At 44.3% G+C, this 20,734-nt stretch overlaps 1 protein-coding gene across 9 annotated transcripts in view; it reads left to right on the top strand.

Annotated features, from left to right (window-relative positions):
- The window catches only part of ncanb (neurocan b), a 190,551-nt gene that overhangs the window by 77,417 nt on the left and 92,400 nt on the right, over nucleotides 1–20,734 (top strand). For all 9 annotated transcript variants that reach the window (XM_061825960.1, XM_061825961.1, XM_061825958.1 and 6 more), the window contains 3 exons: nucleotides 3,566–3,663; nucleotides 15,242–15,471; nucleotides 15,540–15,708. In XM_061825960.1, coding sequence (XP_061681944.1) covers nucleotides 3,588–3,663; nucleotides 15,242–15,471; nucleotides 15,540–15,708 — 475 coding nt within the window. In that variant the 5' untranslated portion in view covers nucleotides 3,566–3,587. The remainder of the gene's footprint in view (nucleotides 1–3,565; nucleotides 3,664–15,241; nucleotides 15,472–15,539; nucleotides 15,709–20,734) is intronic.

Here is a 20,734-nt window from a genome sequence, read left to right as displayed (position 1 = left end):
TTAAATATCGGCAGACCGGCCATAGGAAATCATGTGGTGGTAAATGTAACCAAAGCAAATTTATTAAATAGCGCATTTCATGCACAAAACTCATTATGATAAAGCGGATTCTGATTCAGACGATTAATGGAAATGGAAATAGTTTTTAGCCCACATTTAAAAACATTCAGACTTGGGTCTGCCGTCACTTCTTTTGGCAACTTCTTCCGTTTCTGAGTGTCATGTGCCATTGGTGCAGGGGAGGACCGAAATGCAGGACTCTGAGGCAAAGGCATAATGCCCCGTGGGTTTTATTTCAGAAGCAGTGTCCGCACCCGGTGACCCGGTGCAAACTCAATGAACTGGCAAATGCCCGCGACGAAGACTCCAACATAAATACATGGTCAACGTGCCGAATGCGCAACAGCTGTGACGAGTGCCAGAGGTGACCAGGCCACGCCCCTCCTGGCAGCGCTCCAGCCCCGCTCATGACAGTGTGCAGCATAGCTTAAATGCTGCTTGACCACGTTTGCTTTGAACTCTGCGCTCCACTAATGTAAAAGAAATGGACTCTGTTAATGGTTGGGAAAAGTGGCAGTTTAACATTAATTATAATAATCATAAATAAATTCACCACTGTCGATTAGTTGAGCTACTCAGAACGAGAGGTCCGAAATCCATTTTGAATGAAAGTTTTATGCAATACAATTCGTTTCCCCGCTCCACAACACAATGGCGGTGTGGGCGGCTACCCACGTCGCCTGTATCGAAAACCACTCCTGTATAAAACGCAATTTTATAACTGAGCAAATTTACCAGGGAGTCAAATGCTAATGGACCTGCAGTAAATGGGCGGTGGTTCCACTGAGCCCGTTCCAATAAAGTCACTGTTTTTCGTCCTCACGTTCACCTGCAAGTGGACCTACACCGCTGTAGCTGACACGGGCTATCGGTGTCCAGCATCAGCACCACCCCCGCACACCAAATCCTCCCTCACGCTCTCTTTTCCTCCCCTCGGGCCCACCACGTCTCTTCAGTCAGCCCACATTCATTATTTACTTTCAGGTCCCCGTAGGTCGTCCGGGCCTGACTTCATTTCACCTCATTTGGTCGCTGTCCTGTGGCTGTGGGGACACATACATCAACTTATATACACAATAAACACTGAGGCGGCCAGAGCCTTCTTTATATCTATTTCATATTTCCATCTGTGCCTCGATATGATATGATTGCAGCATATGAGTGATATCGTTACGGAAAGAGGTGAAACAAATAGACGCCGTTCTCAATAGTTTCCAATCTTCTTGGATGACTTTCCCCATCATTTTTGCAATGTGCCTGCTGGAATGTTTGAGCATTCATCAGGAAGAACGCGGCATTTCTTTCACTCCAAGCATGCCTTGCTAGAAAAAAGGAGAGGAGAACACTTTATGTATTTAAAACAGGGGTGCCCAGACTTTTTTACCCCAAGATCTACTTTTCTAGCAGCAAGCGTCATGTACTGTCGTTGTTTGCCCATGCACGGAGAACTAAAGATCAGAAAAATACGTTTTTGTTTTTTTTCGGCACGCAATCGCGATCGACCCAAACTGCCTCGCGATTGATCGACGCATTGAGCACCCCTGATTTAAAACGAGCAAATAGCTAGGTCGCTAGCTTTATGCTCCGTAGATGTGTACAAAATGGCATCGGTGTGGCGGTGTTATAACACTTTAAGAAATGGATATTTCAACAACAACGGGGCGCACCTACACATGTATATGCGTACATGTATTCTTTTATGAAGAATGACTAATATTACAGCAGCTTACTGTGTGAGTTGTGAAACACTTTGCCTGTATCTCTATTTATTTTTGCTGTACCATCTCAATCACGCTTCCGTTCATATCAGTGAGTGTTTTGAGTTACGAGAGTGTATCTCAAGGGGCCACTTTATACTCAAATAATCCTGATCTGGTTTTAATGTAATCACAAATGTACTTCGTGTCCTGTTTAGTAAAACACAAAGCTGTTATTCCGTTGTATGAACGGAAACAGGTGGACATGCAGGTTAATGGAAGAACCTTAAATTCAATTTTGTCACTTTATGTCATTGAGAGATAGATAAAGATGATTTCTTTGTAGTTTGCCTTGGGAAACTACACATTTTCACCTAAATTGTTGGGAATCACTGTGCGAACTGAAAAAAAAAAAAAAAGGGACAGGAATTGTGATACCGTCACCTATTTTGTCTTCTTCTTTGATTAGCAATCGGGCCCGTTCATGTATTCCAAAAAGTTCCGCTTCCGAGTTATTGTCAGATGTGTCCTCTTTGCCTTTACCGCAGAGAAAATGCAAACCACATCCTCAGATGTGTGGTCTGTCCTACAAATCTTGCATATCAGACTTCCACATTGTTTGGGGGCGTTGAGCATATTTCTGTGCTCCATATGAAAGCCACCGAGCCACCGTATGTACGCATGTGTGTGTGTGTGTGTATCAGACCCGAACACATTTTGACAGTTACTTAACTTCTCAGCGCCTTCACCACTGCCTGCTCCTGTCAGCCTGCCAGCCAAGTAGCTACTGTGGCCATGTAGTGTTACTGTATAATGTGACAGTATACAGTGTCGACCCTCGCTGCTCCGAGCACTCGTTTCCACACACACACATCATGTTGTATTTGCCTCCCGCGGCCTAATCTGCTTGTTACTCTCGTTGATGCGTGGCTCGCGGCTGTGTAAAACACGTTTTTGAAATGTAGGAATGTGTTTTTTATCTCGTTCATTTTGCAAGAACGGCCTGTGCAACGAAAGAAATGAGGTAGTCAAACCTTGTTTTGTAAGCAGTTGCCCAGCGTGCCACCTTGTAAGTTTCTTTCGGTTTGTCCCGTTTGGGGTCGCCGCAGCGTATCATCACAGATGAACGCTCATATTCGTTTGGCCCAGTTTTTAAACACCCGGATGCCCTTCCTGACGCAACCCCTCTTGGGGAGTGGAGGCCCCAGTGAGATACGAACTCACAACCCCTGGTTTACCAAACCAACGCTCTAACCACTGAGCTACGGGGCCAAACAAAGCCTGTTTCCACCCAGTCACAAAGCAGTGACAACCACCAGCATAACATATCCAATTAAAATCCCACATTGTCTCTTTTATTCTGATAAAACAAAACAAAAGCAAAGGATTTTGTAACCGATTTCGATTGATTGTTTCAGCGAGCCGGCGAGCGATCGACTTGGTTAATCCACTCAGCGCTCCTGATGAGAAAAACATGGGAGATGACAAAATTAAAACGAGGCTTTAAAGGTCACTAAGTGTGAGCGTTCGCTGTCCAAATGTGGGCCACTTGTCCTCTGAAGTGTAAAGATAATGCCCTAGAGTCCAAATGACACTTGAGAGAGAGGAAACATGACAGTAGCAGTGAGTGGAGTCTATTCTTTTGTCTTATAATAAACCACCGGAGCCTGGAAAATGGCTTCAGAGCGCACCGGAACAAGGAGCCGTAAATCACGATGATGAATGAAGTGACAGCTGTCAATCGGAAGAGATTTGCCCACCGCCTTGAAAGAGTGTTGATCTCCTCCGTCTTTCTTTTCCGCCGTCAGGCCTGGCAGAACGCGCGACGTGATGTCTTCGTGTGGACCGGCCAATCTGCTGCCCCTCCTGCTGCTGCTGCTGCTGCTGCTTCGCGCCGTCGCTCAGGGTGAGTCCAGCTTGGATATGGTTGACTGTCTGGGATCTACGTCGTTGGCATTTTGCGCCCGCCTCTTTTCCTCAATTACACCATTTTGGCTGTGTTAATGCAAATATCATGACACTTCCCAAGGATAAGGATTTTTGGCTCTGATTAGATATGTTCCAACTTCAGCTCTTTAATGAAATCACATTAACCTCACATTATACCTTTGACGTTATCGTGACCGATTTTGTCCCGTTGTAACCCAAGAAAATCACTTTTTTGTAATTCTTTGCACTGGGTTGAATCATCTGGTTTATTCTCTTTTTTTAAAAATTGGTTTTAGTCTAACTTTTAAAAATATGTGGTATTTCATTTTTGATGGGTAGTCAAAGTAGTTGGTTGTAGTATCGCCACCATTCTATGGTGGCTTGACCAAACCAAGGCAAAAGAAAAGCTCCAATGGACCTTTCCGACCTGTCAATCACTCGGTCAATACTAGCCAATCAGATAGCAGGATTGTCTTAACCCCTGGCTTGACACGCCCCTCTTGCCCTTTTACCCCACAAATGATGCTGGTTGTCACTAGTGTGCGCTTGGAAAAGTTGTTACGAAGGAAATGGTCTCAAATGCGCTTGGGGAACGTGCAATTCTGATGAATTCTGCTAGGTTACAAGGGCTCGGTTGTTTTATTTTCCAAAGCCTAAAACACAGTTGACGAATTGTCTATGATGGATTAAGGCTCGCGGAAGAGTGCACGTACAACTAAATGTGAACAATATCAACAAACACAAGGCTGTATGTTCGAAGGTAAGGGAGAAGAAACTTCTCTGAGTTTGATTGAATTCTTATCAGTGCTTTATACATTGCAGGAGAACAACTTTCACTTTAGCATATCACTGACCTGCTGAATGAAGTGTGTCATGTTTTATGCCGACGAGTTGGGTTCGTGATACGTATATGCGCCATGTCATGCAAGAGAAATGTCTATTTGCCTATTTGTATCATATCCGACTTTTAAGACAGACCCCTGGGTTCCATTATGAGCCAAGTCAAATGAATACACTCACTCACTTCTAAAGACTACAATGATATTACTTGTGATCTTTCCAAGTAACAATTACTCACCCTGCTTTACATGCGCAGTATGATTCCACTATTTTATCCTTTTGGATTTCAATGTGAGGTTTGTGAGGTGTCAAACATTTTTGCATCGTTTGCCAACGTTTTGCTTTAACTCGGACATTGTGTCCTGCTCCGTCCAAAACCTTAATTCCGTGAATTCCTTAATTCCTTGCGTGAAATAGTTGAGACCTCTCTGTAGAACTCTCTTGGACAAGTCTGACGCACTTGGCAAAAAACATACCCAAATATTATCTGGACTATGCGATAGAGAATCGACTTCAAACCTGTCCTGTTCAATTGCCATTTTGTAAGCTTGTAGGACATGGCTTAGGGGGCGGAGCTTAAGATCGCCATTGGAAAGGTCCATTTCAAAACAAGTCCCCCGTAGCAACTGTGCAGTAATAAAAGAGCAAAGGCAAGGGCTTCTTTGTAGTAAGCAATAAAACTACATTTAATAAAAGTCCTATAGTTATCCAAAAATCACTCAATTGATATTCACACAGTCCCTGTCCTTCATTTGTTCTCCCAAACAAGTCAGTCCATTGTTTACGAGTCGCGCTCATCTCGGAACAAGGAATTAGCCGCGCCAACCGACATCAGTCACATCATCGACGGAGCCGTCAGTCGTAATCGCCCGTCGCCGACGTTCCAATTAGCGACACGGGAACAACTCCAGTTAATCTTGACGTTTCTGTCTTTTGCTCTATTTCACTCCAATAATAAAAACCCATCGCGGCTCCCCCGCCACCGAGACCGAGTTTGGACGGCTTTGTGCTTCAAAGAGGGAGGACCACCACGCTCTCATCCATCTTTTTAATCTTTCATTTGATTTCTTTCTTTCTTTTTAGTTGATATTTTTTGGGAGCAATCTTAATCTGCTCATTATGTCAGCAACTCGAGGAAGAGTTTTTTTTTTCTCTCTCCTTACACTTCAGTGGCACACTCTTTTACTTTTGATAAAGGCAGCATTACGACAGGCACATGCAAAGATTATCTCAGCTGTCGGATCATTTTTGCTGCCTGTCAGCTTGTTTGTCTGTTTGCAAGTTTTATCCGTTTTTACTCACAGCGGGGATTACCAAACTTTTTTCAGCACTACGCCCAAACTTGAAATGTACAAAGTGACAAACTACATCACGTGCCGCCACTTTGCTGTATAGAATGTCAGGCCTGCCGTGCAGGGGGTGACGAAAGGGGTGGGGCGGTGGGGTGGTGGGAGGAGGGGGGTAACAACTGGGCAATTTGCCCAGGTGCCCTGAACATTTTGGGTAGGCGTGGGGGGGGGGAAGACTCGTTTGTAAGGACGCAGACAAATTCTTGTAAAATATCAAAACTCTTTTGGAGGGAATTGATGACAGGGAGGGTATACAGTATTTTTTAAAAGTATTGAGTAAATAACATAATTCCCGGCCTACAGAGTGCACCTGGTTATAAGCCTCACCCAGTACATTTGTAAAGGAAATACGATTTGGCACATACATACGCCGCAGCTGTGTAAAAGCCGCAAGTGCCCACATTGAAACCCGAGATATTTACTAAGAAAGATCCTACACTATTGTTGAGTGTATCTAACTGTACTTGGTTGTAGTTAGTGCGGTTCTATTACTGCTATATATATATCATAGTTACCCTATAGTTGTTGGATGCATATCCAAAATGTAGTCCTCTGGGGTTAATATAAATTATTAGTGAGTTCATGCTGATTAAAGATCTACATCCCCCTTTTAATGGACTGAAATCAGTCAGTCGTGCAGAAAAAAAACTGTTCAAAAACATCTCCACCCTAAGTTTTGCCTACCCTGCCTCAGAGCCCCGCTATGAAATGAATGCTCCTCGCACGACCCGCTTTGGGGCCGTAGTGCTCGGCGCTGTCAGCGGCAGCCAAGGTTGTCGTCTCCTTGCTCGTATTGTTCGAGCTGTTAGTGGAAGGGAGAAAAAGAAACAGACTTGTTGGCACCGCGAGCCGAGACTCAGGGTCCCAGGCTGAGGGGTGATGAGAAGGCAAGTCTTGGAAAGCCTGCGGTTACATTGCGCCAGGTGGTTTGCTTGATGCCACCGCACACATACACACACGCACGCACACTGTGTAGAACATAAACAGAAGCGACGTATGTGCCAAGTGAAGCATTCTCTGTTCGTTTTGGGCTGCATAACTCTGGAACTATAAGGAGAAAATTGGCAGTCATCTGCTTTTTGCCTTTCACACAGAACCCAGCAAAGAGATGATGTCGCACACAAAAATTCAGCTCAGTTTCCCAGGGCACACGTTCAAATGGTACACGCTGATCAGGGATGTGTCAGAATCCTTGTTGGATAATTGCTGCTTAATGTGTCTTTGTACATCTACAGAAGCAACATATAGTGACAGGTAGAAAAATGCAATACTCTTGGGCTTGATGGTCAAAAGTGTATAAATCCACTTTTTGTGACATTTTTGTCTGGTGATGTGAAGTGAGATTTTTCTAAACTATAAAACTTGTGCCTTTGTTGAATAAAGGTTGGGATTTTCTAAAGGTGGTGTGGTGCAGATGGCTTATTTTAGTACCTAGAACACCTAATATAGCATCGTAAACTATTTTGCTCGGTGGAAATAGGGTTGCGAGGGCATGTTCGTGATGTTTATGCATGTTTGTTATTTTGAAGTGTTGACTCTGCGCCGCACACGATATGAACTTTATCGTCTCGCCTCAGACGGCGCAAACGGTGGCAGCAACCTCCCTTTGAGTGGCTGCGATGCAGCGACACAGATGAGAGCTGCAAACAGAGCTTTTAATCAGTCAGTGGCTGGGAGTTGGAACGCTCCGAATGATGCTCGGCGAACATATGCTCTTTGGCAGGTTGTGAGAGGTGAACTGAAAGTTTCCTTTTTCATTTTTCTTTTTTTATACATGAGACGCTGTCAGCACGACTTCATCCGGTTTGAACCCAGACCCTGCGTGACGTCCACGTGTCGATGGGCAATTTGAATCCGCACGCACGCTAAGTCATCTGTGGACTGGATGTTGGCGTGCCTCTTGTGTACATTAAGCGTGTGCATCCGGGGAAAGCAGCTGCACTGCAGCGAGACTCGGAGCGGTGATCAAATGTCTTCTCTCATTCAATTTACATTATGCAGGGCGCTGCCTCAGATCTTCCCTTTTGAACAGGCCACCCTCCTGATGTCATGCACACGTGTGTCGGTCGAACTTTGTGTGAGTCAGTGTGTGATAGGCCCTTGTTTCTTCTGCAACGTTTATTGGGGGCTATTTTTTTTTATTTGAGATACGACTTATCCAGCTGGCTTTTTGCTTTGGCTTACAAGGAAAAATTTGTGATACTAATGCTATAGGATGACTGTTTGCTTCACAACAAGCAGAAGTTTGGTGAACAATTCTTCAAAAAAGAAGGCCTCAAGTTGTTTATTTTCATACCCATTTAAAGTTTATTGGCAACCTAAACATAAAGGTAATTACATCTGCATTTAAAAAAAAAACAAAAACATAAGTTTGCCTTAAGGTACGCTAGCTTAAAGCCCAAGTGTCATCCCAATAAACATTCTAAAATAGATATTGAAATGAAAACTAAACAACATTATTCACTTCAATGTCTATATGAAAAAATAAATATGAGCGGAGAGCGCGTCATCCATGCGCAAAGTTATGGACATTCGACATCCAAGTGGTTGTTATATTGGCTGCATCTACTACCCGTGACGTCACCCCGGACATTCGCCATTGAAAAGATGCTGTGGCCCCTACTGTGGGAGATGAAGACGCCCCTTCTGACACGGAAGCTCATTTCGAAGCAGAGAACATCTCACAATCGAGTGAAGTTTCCGGGGCAATATTACCCTATTGTTTTGAGCCATATTTACAGTAGATGCTATGCAGATCATGGCCAAACCGCATGCGGCCAAACCACCTCCCTGTCAAAGCTGTGATTGGCAGACACTGCACCGACGGGCACATCGACACATTTAGCACCTCTGACTTACGGACGCGGATCTTTTGTTACGTTCTGAAAGGATTACGTCCTCCCCCAACTATTGTTTTTTGTTTTTTTTTTTTAAAGTAGCTCTATACACACCTACATGTCATTTAGAACCCACAAAGCTCTCGTCCTTTGGAATTTTGCAATCCATTTTTCGCGAACCGGGTCTTTTTGAAAGGTAAGAAGGGTAAATCCATCCTCCCGAGTGTTCGAGTAATGTCCAGCAATGCACCGAGACGGCATTTTGGCTAACACGAAGGAACAAAGAGCTACCTTCCCGGAGGTAAAACTAATGGAAAGAAACGAGTATGCTTGAGCGCGCTACTGCCTTCAACGCCACTTCCTGCTTCTTGTCAAAAACAAATCCCTCGAGAGGATTTTCATGGCGGGAGTTACAAAAAGCCATACATGTCAAAATCATGTTTTGTGGTGAAAAAACGCCTGAGTCCATACTGGCTGCTGTTTTTTTCTTGAATAACATACTAAAAATCATGCATTTCACGACAGTGACCCTTTAATGCTAACACATGATGGGAAACACTTGAGATGGGTGAACAAATAGCATCAATCTTCCTTGTTATTACCTACAAAGCAATGGCTATTTGAACACCAATGTTGGAGCAAAACTGATAACATGTTTGTGGAGCATAATGGCTTACAGAATATTCTTTATCATAGCAAAGAATGAATAATACTACTGCAAGTTGAGACCAACGCTCACACAACACAAGCGTTGAGTGTGTGTGTGTGTGTGTGTGTGTGTATGTATGTATGTATGTGTGTGTGTATATATATATATATATATATATATATATATATATATATATATATAGTTATTGTCATTTATTTTCATGATTAAAGTACAAATGTTTAGAGCATTATTTTTCTTAAAAAAAAAAAAAATACAATTTTCCTTTTTTGAGGTACCGTACATTGAATTACAATTTCATTTGGTAAGAGCTTGGACACTGTAAGAATTAAACTCGTATGTCAAGGCACCGCTGTACAATGAAAATGTTCTCCCTCGTAAATGCAAATTTTTTTCCTGATGACAAAGAATTATTTTTCTACCAAATCCTCCTGAATTCTTGTGAGAATGGTCTTCTGGTATTTTGTCATGAGAAATTTCTCTTTCAAAATGACACAATCCAGTTTGACAGAACAATAACCTCATCAACCAACATTTTACCAAATGAATACCTTGCCGACCATTGTTATTACGAGCTATTATAGATATGGTGCATTCAAGCCCAAATTAAGTTCCACCCATCCATTTTCTTAGCTGCTTATCCTCACAAGGGGCTCAGGAGCCTATCTCAGCTATCTTCGGGGAGGAGGCAGGGTACTGAACTGGTTGCCAGCCAATCACAAGGCACATAGAGACAGACAACATTCAGTAATAATCACATTGAGGGGCAATTTAGAGTATCCAATTAATGCACGTTTTGGGGTTGTGGGAGGAAACCGGAGAGCCCAGAGGAATCCCACGTAGGCATGGGGAGAACATTGAACCCGGGTCCTCAGAACTCTGAAGCCAACGATCTAACCAGATCTACCATCATGCCGCCCCACAAATTAAGTTCCAACCCAATTAAGCAGGACGTGTTCGCAATCCGAGTTTGTATTGCACGGTTCTATCATTTCACGATTATCCACCAATCGTAGCGGGGCACAATTACCCCACGTAAACAGTTCATCAGGCCTACAGTCGAGTGGAAACAACGGGCGAAGATGCGTTCAGCTGCTCTGGGGTGGAAATCACAGATGGGAAAAAACAAGACATCGGGTGGAAGTGTGCTCCCGCGGCTGTTAAAACGCCATTTGGACTCACCTTGCGTCTGCGCGAGACACGTAAGGGCTCCTGCGCGTCGTTTAATGATTCCAGAGACCTCGAAGGCTAAGACAGATGGGCCACCGGTGACGACTCGCCGAGGCGTGCAGCGTCGCCGCAATACGAACAGCTGAGCCACAGTTTGACCACGCTGACCCGATCCCACTCGGGGGGGGGGCGCCAAAGACTTCCCGTTAACATTTAAAGTGTAACATACCAAAGGAGTTTTTTAAAATGATTTTTTTATGAAGCTCTTGTCCGGCTTTTGTCACTGAGGCGACATGCCGGGATCTCGGGGGAGTCGGGCTCGTGATAACTTTTCCATCTAAATGCAGATTTATAACACTCGCAATAAGCACCCCTGCTAGTTTATTTTAATCACTGCTGAGGAAGAACGCTGTGGTTTTTTTTCGTGTTTTTTTTTTTGTTTTCTCCTCACACGCCGTGTAATTTACTGATTTCTGGAGGGAATTTGCAAATTAATTTCATTGGATTTTTTTTCGGCTGTGCGGCTCGCAGCTTGCCAGACTGGAGATAAACGTCCAATATGGCGTGCGCAAGTGGCATGTGAGTGACATTGTAAACTTGGTTTGATTCGACACAAAGTTAGCTGTGCGAGTACAAGGTGAGCGCTGACGTCAATCCGGGCACAGGAATCAAACATTACTGATGGGGCTCGGCTGGAAAAAGGAACGCGCCTGTCTTTGTTCCACGACTCGGCTCCGAACCTGCCGTCTTCCAGGACTGCTCTTTATTGCGCATTTGTCGATGGCTGCGTTTAAGAGGAAAGGGCTACAAGTGTTAGTGTGTGGTAAACAAAGATCAGTGGCTCATCCTCAAGAGGCTCGGAGGAAATGGAGAGACAGCAGCCAGCGTCTTATAGACTCTTAAAGATGTGATCTGTGTGTGGGCAAAAATTTACCGCAAAGTCACGCGTATTACAGCATCTGCCGTTTGATAACAGCCATTCTCTCCTTTTTCCAGCATTTTCTCCTCATCACTGGCGTGTTTGCCATGTTGGTACATTCGTAGACTGGTATGAAAGTAGAAAAGGTCGGAAGGTTGGTTTAGAATCAGTTAGTGAGTATTCATCCCTTACCCATGTGTCTTTGTGGTGTTTCTCAGGGATCCATTTTGGATTTCATGCTTCTTTTGCTTGCTACCCCCGTGTTAACCTCACCAGAAAATTCAATGTTTCATCCGTCCCAAATGATACATCCCTTTTAAATTTGGCTTCTTTGAGACCGTTTGGAATTGTCATGCTGCTGTTTGTCCCTTCTAGTTTTTGTATTTTTCCAATCATTGTCATCGTAGGTGCATGTCCATTGTGAGAGAGGTAATCTAAAAAGAAAAATCCAGAAATCACAATGTATGATTTTTTTTTTTCTTAATCAATTTGTGTGATACAGCTGCAAATAAGTATTTGAACACCTGTCCATCAGCAAGAATTCTGACCCTCAAAGACTTGTTAGTCCACCTTTAAAACTCCACCTCCACTCCATGTATTATCCTGAGTCAGATGCACCTTTGTGAGGTTGTTAGCTGCATAAAGACGTCTGCCCACCCCATACAATCAGTAAGACTCAAACTTGTAACATGGCCAAGACCAAAGAGCTGTCCAAAGACACCAGAGACAAAATTGTACAACTCCACATGGCTGGAAAGGGCTACGGAGAAATTGCCAAGCAGCTTGGTAAAAAAAAAAAAAAGGGTCCACTGTTGGAGCAATCATTAGAAAATGGAAGAAGCTAAACATGACGGCCAATCTCAATCGGAGTGGAGCCCCATGCAAGATAGCACCTCTTGGGGTCTCGATGATCCTTAGAAAGGTGAGGAATCAGCCCAGGACAACATGACAGGACTTGGTCAATGACCTGAAAAAAATCCCCCCTGCAGTGTATGCAAACCTGGTGAACAACTACAGGAAATGTTTGACCTCTTTAATTGCAAACAACGGCTACAGTACCAAATATTAACATTGTTTTTCTCAGGTGTTCAAATACTTATTTGCACCTGTATCACACAAACAAATAATTAGAAAAATTCATACACTGTGATTTCTGAATTTCTCTTTTTAGATGATCTCTCTCACAGTGGACATGCACCTACAATGAAAAATTCAGACTCCTCCATGATTTCTAAGTGGGAGAACTATAGCAGGGTGTTCAAATACTTATTTTCTTCAGTGTATGTTTGCTCTAGTGTTGTTTAGTTTTTACACTTTGTGTAGGGTGAAGAGATGATGCGTATCGTGGGGGCGACGTCACACAATGGACATTTATTGACGATGTTGTTGTCGAGTCGATGCTGATAGTTGATGAGCTTGTGACACCAGCCCGAACGGGGTTGCGATAGCGTCGATCTCACGGGCCGCGGAAGTTGACTTTTGGATTTGGCTCCTGGAGGCGGGTAGCCGCCCAACACGATGTTGGCTTTGTAGCCGGCGATCCCGTCGGCTACGGCGGTTGGATGGATCGCCGATAGGCCGAGCCCTTTAGTCCTCTGCATCAAGAGACAACCGATGAATGTACTGCTCGCTTGATAGCTCGATATCTCGCGTGGTTTTGCGCAACGCTCTGGGGCACGCTTTTGGTTTATAGTATTTAATAGTGTTTTTAGTTATTCATATGTACATTGTCAAATTGACCCGTGTCACCTTCTGTTTTATGCTTTTGTTGGCGATCCCTTTGTTGAATAAAACCTTGTTGAACTGCTCGTTTTGATAGTTGTCTGCTTCTTGGGGTCCACGTTTAGTGTATTGCGTGAATCATAACAGGCAAAAATTAAAATCTGGATGGATAATTGCACAATTAAGGATGAACCAAATTGAAGTAATTATATTTGGCCCATCGAGTTTAGATACTCCAGGTCTCGCATTAAAGTTTCTGATTGCAGGTCTTCAATTAAGGAACAAACTACCTACTGGCTGACATGGGAAATCCTCTATGATAAAATTTGAATGCAGCCCCCCACTCCCGCCAAAAAAACCTAATCTTTTTTTACAATGGCCTTACCTTGTACGGTTGCAGGGAAGTACACCGGGTAGGCTAGGCAAATAATTGTAGGAAGGTAGCAAAACTTTCCTTTTTTTTTCCCTCAAGAGCGAATGCAAACATTCTGAGATGGTGACAAAAATAATTTTCAATTGTGAGCATATCCACCCCCCCCTCCCTTCCACTTCAAAGAGCCCTGTCTTGTTAAAGAACAATCAGTCATCTGAACCCCAATCCGCTTCCTTGCTTCACAAGTGGGATGTTTACGTCCGTGACGTCGCGGTTTGAGGAGGTATTGTCGGGAAAAGGGAGACAAAGGCGCGTTTTTGTATTCCAAACCGACGCCTTGCGACACGTCATTACAGACAGCGGTGGCCATTGTGCTCGCGTGTAACGTGGATCCAATCGCATTGAGAGTCCAGCCGGCTCATTTTCTCCTACTGTGCAACCTTTTCTTCTGTTCTTTACCCTATTGATGTTTTTTTTTTCCTCTCCATCTGTTTTTTTTTTCTTCACTCATTAGTCAGTGTATTAGATAAGGTCTAATGTTGCTTTGTGCAACCTCCCTCTGGCATTTTGTGACAATGTTACAGCTTTGCAATGGCGCTTGTCCTTACAAGTGAAGGACATCTGTAATAAAATAGCCAAAGCGAAGCTATTCAGACATTTGGAAGCATTATATACGCGACAAAGTAATTGTATGGTTTTCTTTCCTCAACACATTTAAAGGGGGATTCCAGTGCTTCGCATGAACAATGTATCCAATAAGTCATGCAATATGTACTCTATTTTGACAATGTGATGTTAAATCCTCTCTCGTTTAAAAGTGTTTTGAAAAGATTTTTATCGACAATTACGAATTTTCAGGGGTGCTGCCATTTTCGCAAGTCACATGACTTACGTGCGCGGATGTGACTTATGAGGTGCCACGCCAAAGGCACGATTGCATTATGGCCAGTGAATGATTTCTCGGATTTATCCTCATCTGATGAAGAAATAGCAGTATTGGTTCATCGGGAAGACGGAGGAATACTTCCATACAGATTTGAACCTCTGGCTGTCATTAATGTTGAATATTCGGATGGTTCTTCGGCCCGGAATGACGCGGAATCTGACGACCGAGCTCCGGCAGCGGTTGCGAGCCGAGCTTTCAGGCGGCGGAGGCCGTTAGCACTGGACGCCCAAGTGCGGCTAAAGGCCTCCTCTACCACTGAAGCTCGGCTAAAGGACGCCGCCGCCTGAAAGCTCAGCTCGTGGCCCGCCGCCGGAGCTCGTTCATCAGACAATGTTGCTGGGCATAATGGTGTCCCATGTAATTGCCCTTTAATAAAATGCCTCAATATACTTTATAAACACCACAATACCACATATTATCATCCCAAAACACTCATCTTCCAATGTTGCCCTTCAAAATAAACACCTTCCAGATTGTTTCATTTCAATTTCAATCCACCTGAAGTGCACATCCATACACAAGGTGAAGATTCTTTCGGTCTTCCCACGAAACCTCCCTCCTCCCTGACATAAAAGGGGCGGGGGCGGAGGGAGGGGGGGAGTTTGAGAATATAACGAGGTGGAGGTTCCCTGGTTAACAAACAAAACACCTTTGATTAAATGCCTGTCACTGATCGACTCCTCCATCTGCAGTTAAGTAAGCGGGGGGGGGGGGGGCATGTCTTCTCCTCAGGCTTAAGCAACGCTGACCTTGCAGTGAGCATCCATAAGGCAACAAATCAGGGCATAAGTGAGGAGCTGTCCAAGACGGTGGTCCTCCCCTGCTTCTTCACCCTGCCCCCTGGGGCCGCTCCATCCCACGAGGCGCCCCGGGTCAAGTGGACAAAAGTGTGGGGCCAGCGGGGCTCGGACGGGTCCCAGAGGGAGCAGTCGGTCCTCGTGGCCAAAGACAACGTGGTCAAGGTACAGTGAAGCAGAAGAAGCAATTAAAAAGTTGATATTGGATGAATCCATATTCTCTCCTCTGTCAGGTGAAGAAGGCATTCCAGGGTCGGGTATCGCTGCCGGGTTACAGCGAGAACCGCTACAATGCCAGTATGGCTCTGATGGGCTTGCGATCCAGCGATTCCGGCTTGTACCGCTGTGAGGTCGTGGTGGGCATCAACGACGAACAAGACACGATCCCACTGGTGGTCACAGGTTAGTGTCACGTAAAGTGGAGCATCACTGATAGAGTGAAGAAAATATGTATTTGAACACCCTGCTATATTGCGAGTTCTCACACTTAGAAATCATGGAGGGGTCTGAAATTTTCATCGTAGGTGCACGTCCACTGAGAGAGAATCTAAAAAGAAAAATCCCGAAATCACAATGTCAGAGTTTTGGTACAGTAGCCTTTGTTTTCAATTACAGAGGTCAAATTTCCTTTAGTTGTTCACCAGGTTTGCACACACTGCAGGAGGGATTTTGGACCACTCCTCCACACAGATCTTCTTGAGATCAGACGGGTTTCTGGCCTGTCGCTGAGAAACACTGAGTTTCAGCTCCCTCCAAAGATTTTCGATTGGGTTTATGTCCGGAGACTGGGTAGGCCATCCCAGAACCTTGATATGCTTCTTACGGAGCCACTACTTGGTTTTCCTGGCTGTGTGGTTCAGGTTATTGTCATGTTGAAAGACCCAGCCACGACCCATCTTCAATGCTCTGACTGATGGAAAAAGGTTGTTCCCCAAAATCTCACAATACATTGCCGCGGTCGTCCTCTCTTTAATACAGTGCAGTCGTCCTGTCCCATGTGCAGAAAAACACCCCCAAAGCATGATGCTACCATCCCCGTGCGTCACAGTAGGGATGGTGTTCTTGGGATGGAATTAATCATTCTTCTCCCTCCAAACACCGTTAGTGGAATTATGACCAAAACGTTACATTTTGGTCATCATCTGACCACAAACCTTTCTCCTCTGTATCATCCAAATGGTCATTGGCAAACTTAAGACGGGCTTTGACGTGCTGGTCTAAGCAGGCGAACCTTCCATGCAATGCCTGATTTCAAACCGTGACGTCTTAGTGTATCACCAAGAGTCACCTTGGAAATGGTAGTCCGAGTTCTTTTCAGGTCATTGACCAAGTCCTGTCGTGTAGTCCTGGGCTGATTCCTCACCTTTCTAAGGATCATTGAGACATCCACGAGGTGATAATCTTGCATGGGCCTCCACTCCGATTGAGGTTGACCGCCATGTTTAGCTTCTTCCATTTTCTAACGACTGCTCCAACAGTGGACCTTTTTTCACTAAGCTGCTTGGCAATTTCTCCGTAGTCCTTTTCAGCCGTGTAGAGTTGTTCAATTTTGTCTCTGGTGTGTTTGGACAGCTCTTTGGTTTTGGCCATGTTACAAGTTTGAGTCTTGCTGATTGTACGGGGTGGTCAGGTGTCCTTATGCAGCTATCGACCTCACACAGGTGCATCTGATTCAGGATAATACATGGAGTGGAGGTGGACTAACAGGTCTTTGAGGGTCAGAATTCTAGGTGGTAGACAGGTGTTCAAATACTTCGTTAAATCGTTGAAAAAAATCACATTTTGTGATTTCTGAAGTTTTTTTTTTAGACTCTCTCTCTCTCACAGTGGACATGCAACTACGATGAAAATTTCAGACCCCTCCATCATTTCTAAGTGGGAGAACTCGCAATATAGCAGGGTGTTCAAATACTTATTTTCTTCACTGTAACGACAGTAGAAAACACGAATTGGAACCTAGTGCAGCATCATAATTGCATTTGGCCGTTCAATACGGTAGGACTTGTCTCCATTACGCGAGTGGCTGAACATGAGCCTATCCCAGCTGCTTTTGTATTCGAGGGAGGGCATACCCGATTGGCTGGCAACCAGTTCAGGGTGTACCCTGCCTGCTGCCTGTTGACAGCTCTGATATGCTCCAGCACTCCCGTGACCCTTATGAGGATAAGCGGCCAAGAAAATGGATGGATGGAGGGCATATCCTTGACTCTTTGCCAGCCAAACACACATCATTGTATACTGTGTTCCCTGAGCATGCCCGCAAACATATTGAGGAAATGTGCAATAGAAAATGGATGACTGCATGAGATAAAAGTCAAAATGTGTACTAATTATGCAGCAATGTACCTTGTTGCTAGTCATGCCCACAGACAAAAGATTCCAAGAAAAGTAAATTCACTATAAACAGTTTACAATTTAATCAATGCTCTTTCTTAAATATAAAAAAATAACAGCAGGATATTAAAACAGAGCCCTCCGCGCTGGCTTGCTTTTATGATCTTCTATCATGTTTTGCCATTATGATATGATGAGCGGTGACGTCCACAGTAATTACACCATTTAACCGTCATTCAAGTGTGCCTCTTTTCGGCCTTTGCTAATTACCATTCCAAATTAACACTCTGCTCTTTGGTTGTGTGCGGCCGCCCCTTTTGCACCCGAGGCCTGCCTCTATGAATAATAATGGCGTGATGCGCTAATGCGGCCATTACACCCGGGCTTGTTTACGGTCCGCATAACATGACAATGAGGGAAATAAAGGTGAGCAAACTCGAACCCGTTAAAAATCGTTCCCTTGAGTCGACGACGTTCAGGCATGAAATGAAACTAGAAGCCAAGAGAATCTAGGATCTCGGCGAACAGTGTACACCTCGGCTCTTAATTGGGGAAAACTGCATGATTTCATATATGCGCAATCACTAACATAATTATAGTCATCTCTATTTTAGATAATCATAAGCCATTATCATAAAGACTGCAGGACAGAAAAGCCAAGAAAGTGCAGCATTCCCCCGCCATATCAACCTTCACTTCCTGCTACATTGCAGATTTTCAGTTGGAATGTACGGTATATACTTGGACGTCGACATCCATTGATTTTCTTTGCAGCTTATCCTCACGAGGGTCGTGGGGAGTGTTGGAGCCTATCCCACCTGTCAATGTGCAGGAGGCGGGGTACACCCTGAACTGGTTGTCAGCCAATTGCAGGGCACATGGAGACAAACAACAGTGTCACTCAAAATCACACCTTGGGGCAATTTAGAGTGTCCAATTAATGTCGCATGTTTTTGGGATGTGGGAGGAAACCGGAGTCCCTGGAGAAAACCCACGCAGGCACGGGGAGAACATGCAAACTCCACACAGGCGGGGCCAGGATTGAACCCAGGTCCTCAGAACTGTGAGCCCAACGCTTTACCAGCTGACCCACCGTGCCGTCCCTATCGAGTAATAATTTTTGAAAACTTTATTTGTAATCTTTTTTACAGTGTCGTTAGGTACTGTCGTTGCACTTAGATATTTGAGCACTAGAAGAACAGTAAAAAACAAAAATCGCACTCGCATAGGAACTTCGAAACCGTCAAAGCACACACCCACACATTTGCCTGTATTATGTTCTCGTTAGCCTAACAACATAATTGTTTAGATGATTTTTAACTTAACTGTCACAATATGAATAAAAACATAAGTGCTCGCTATTTTCTTTTTTTCTGTGTAGAATCTGCTATCCAGGTTATGGTAATCTGCAAAGGTTGGATCGAGGAAACTGTACTCTCCTTATTTGTTGAATTTGTCAAATTATTTGAATTATTTAAGCAACGATGCATTTAGACTGACATTTACGTTTTATAACGCAGTGCTATTTTTCTTTAATCACAACAATACAACCAAAAAAGCGTTTTTTGAGGGGTTTGGAACGGATGAATGGCATTTATATTCATTAGCGTAATCAGTAGATGAAATAAGTAAACCATCTACCTGAAAATATGTGATAATATTCCAACTTTATCTTGAAAAAATATGAATGCACTTTTGTTAGGTTGGAAAAAGGGGTCCCTGGTCAACCAATGCTTGACTACTCCCATATTTGAGCACATTTCATTAGGAGACCATCTCGGATCATGAAGCGCTTTAGTGTTGACTTCCATCCCTCCATCCATTTCCTTTGCCGCTTATCCTCACGAGGGTCGCAGGGAGTGCTGGAGCCTATCCCAGCTGTCAACGTGCAGGAGGCAGGGTACAATTTTGAATTGGTTGCCAGCCAATCACAGGGCACATGGCGACAAACAGCCGCACTCACAATCACACCTAGGGGCAATTTAGAGTGTCCAGTTAATGTTGCATGTTTTTGGGATGTGGGTGGAAACCGGAGTGCCCAAAGAAAACCGACGCAGGCACGTTGAGAACATGCAAGCTCCACACAGGCGGGGCTGGGAGTGTTGAATTTTATTTATTTATTTATTTATTTTACCCCCAAAATGTTAGCATTTTGAACAGGATTGATGAATTTCACACTGGCTTCATCCTTTTTGTTTTCGCGCAAGGTCAATGACTGCTCCAACAGCAGGACTTGCTTGCACTGTCCTCCTACACCGCCTTTTTCTCCTGAGCATCTCCCGCTATGTACGTTGCTACGAAAATGTGAACGCGTTCCCCTTTTTCATCCCAGCGCCGTCGACCGGTTGATTAGCGAGCTGCGGCCGCCGGCGATTCAGACCGAAGCCAATTACGTTGCTAGCGAGGAGTTGCCGTCTCCAGGGTTTGCTTTTAATTGGCCATTGCGCTTCTCTTCCCCACTCAAACGCTTGCTTTTAACCATTAGCCATTATTGATACAGCTTGGCTGTATCAGTATCATATTAACGCATGCGGATCTTTCTCCAGACTCGTTTCAAAGTATATCCCTTCGTTGATTTCTCACACAATGCCTTACTCACAGTCGCTTGCTTTGCTTCTCAGCGCACGTATTCCCGAGTCAATTGCATGTCTCTTAGACACGGCACTATTGATCGTTCGGGTCCCTTGTGGTGATGCGGGGAACTGGTTTAACTGGAGAACCGTCAGCCTTGGTTGAAATAGTGTTTTAATAGACAAGGCCATTGTTTCCCAAGCTTTATTGAACCCAGACCCAATTTGTATTCTCACAGCACACCGATCACCGGAACAATTTCATAAAGTGTATACAGGGAGTCGTCTGTCTCCGACTGGGATCCGTTCCTACAATAGTGACTTAAATCGAATTTCGACTTAAGTCGGATTCCACCATTAAAGTCAGAATCTACTTCCAAATACTTTGTATCAAACACAAATACATTGAAATACACAAGACGATGTACTTAGCATGACTGCTGAGCAGTGGATGGAGAAGAAGAAGGGGAGGCTGTGCTTAGCTGTTGCGAAGGAACCTGGTTCTCAATCCTCTCCATCTTGAC

The sequence above is a fragment of the Syngnathoides biaculeatus genome, chromosome 7 (assembly GCF_019802595.1).
Source record: "Syngnathoides biaculeatus isolate LvHL_M chromosome 7, ASM1980259v1, whole genome shotgun sequence".
NCBI classification, from domain to species: domain Eukaryota; kingdom Metazoa; phylum Chordata; class Actinopteri; order Syngnathiformes; family Syngnathidae; genus Syngnathoides; species Syngnathoides biaculeatus.
Note: the sequence above shows the minus strand (reverse complement) of the source record. Positions and strands in the feature narration are given on the sequence as shown.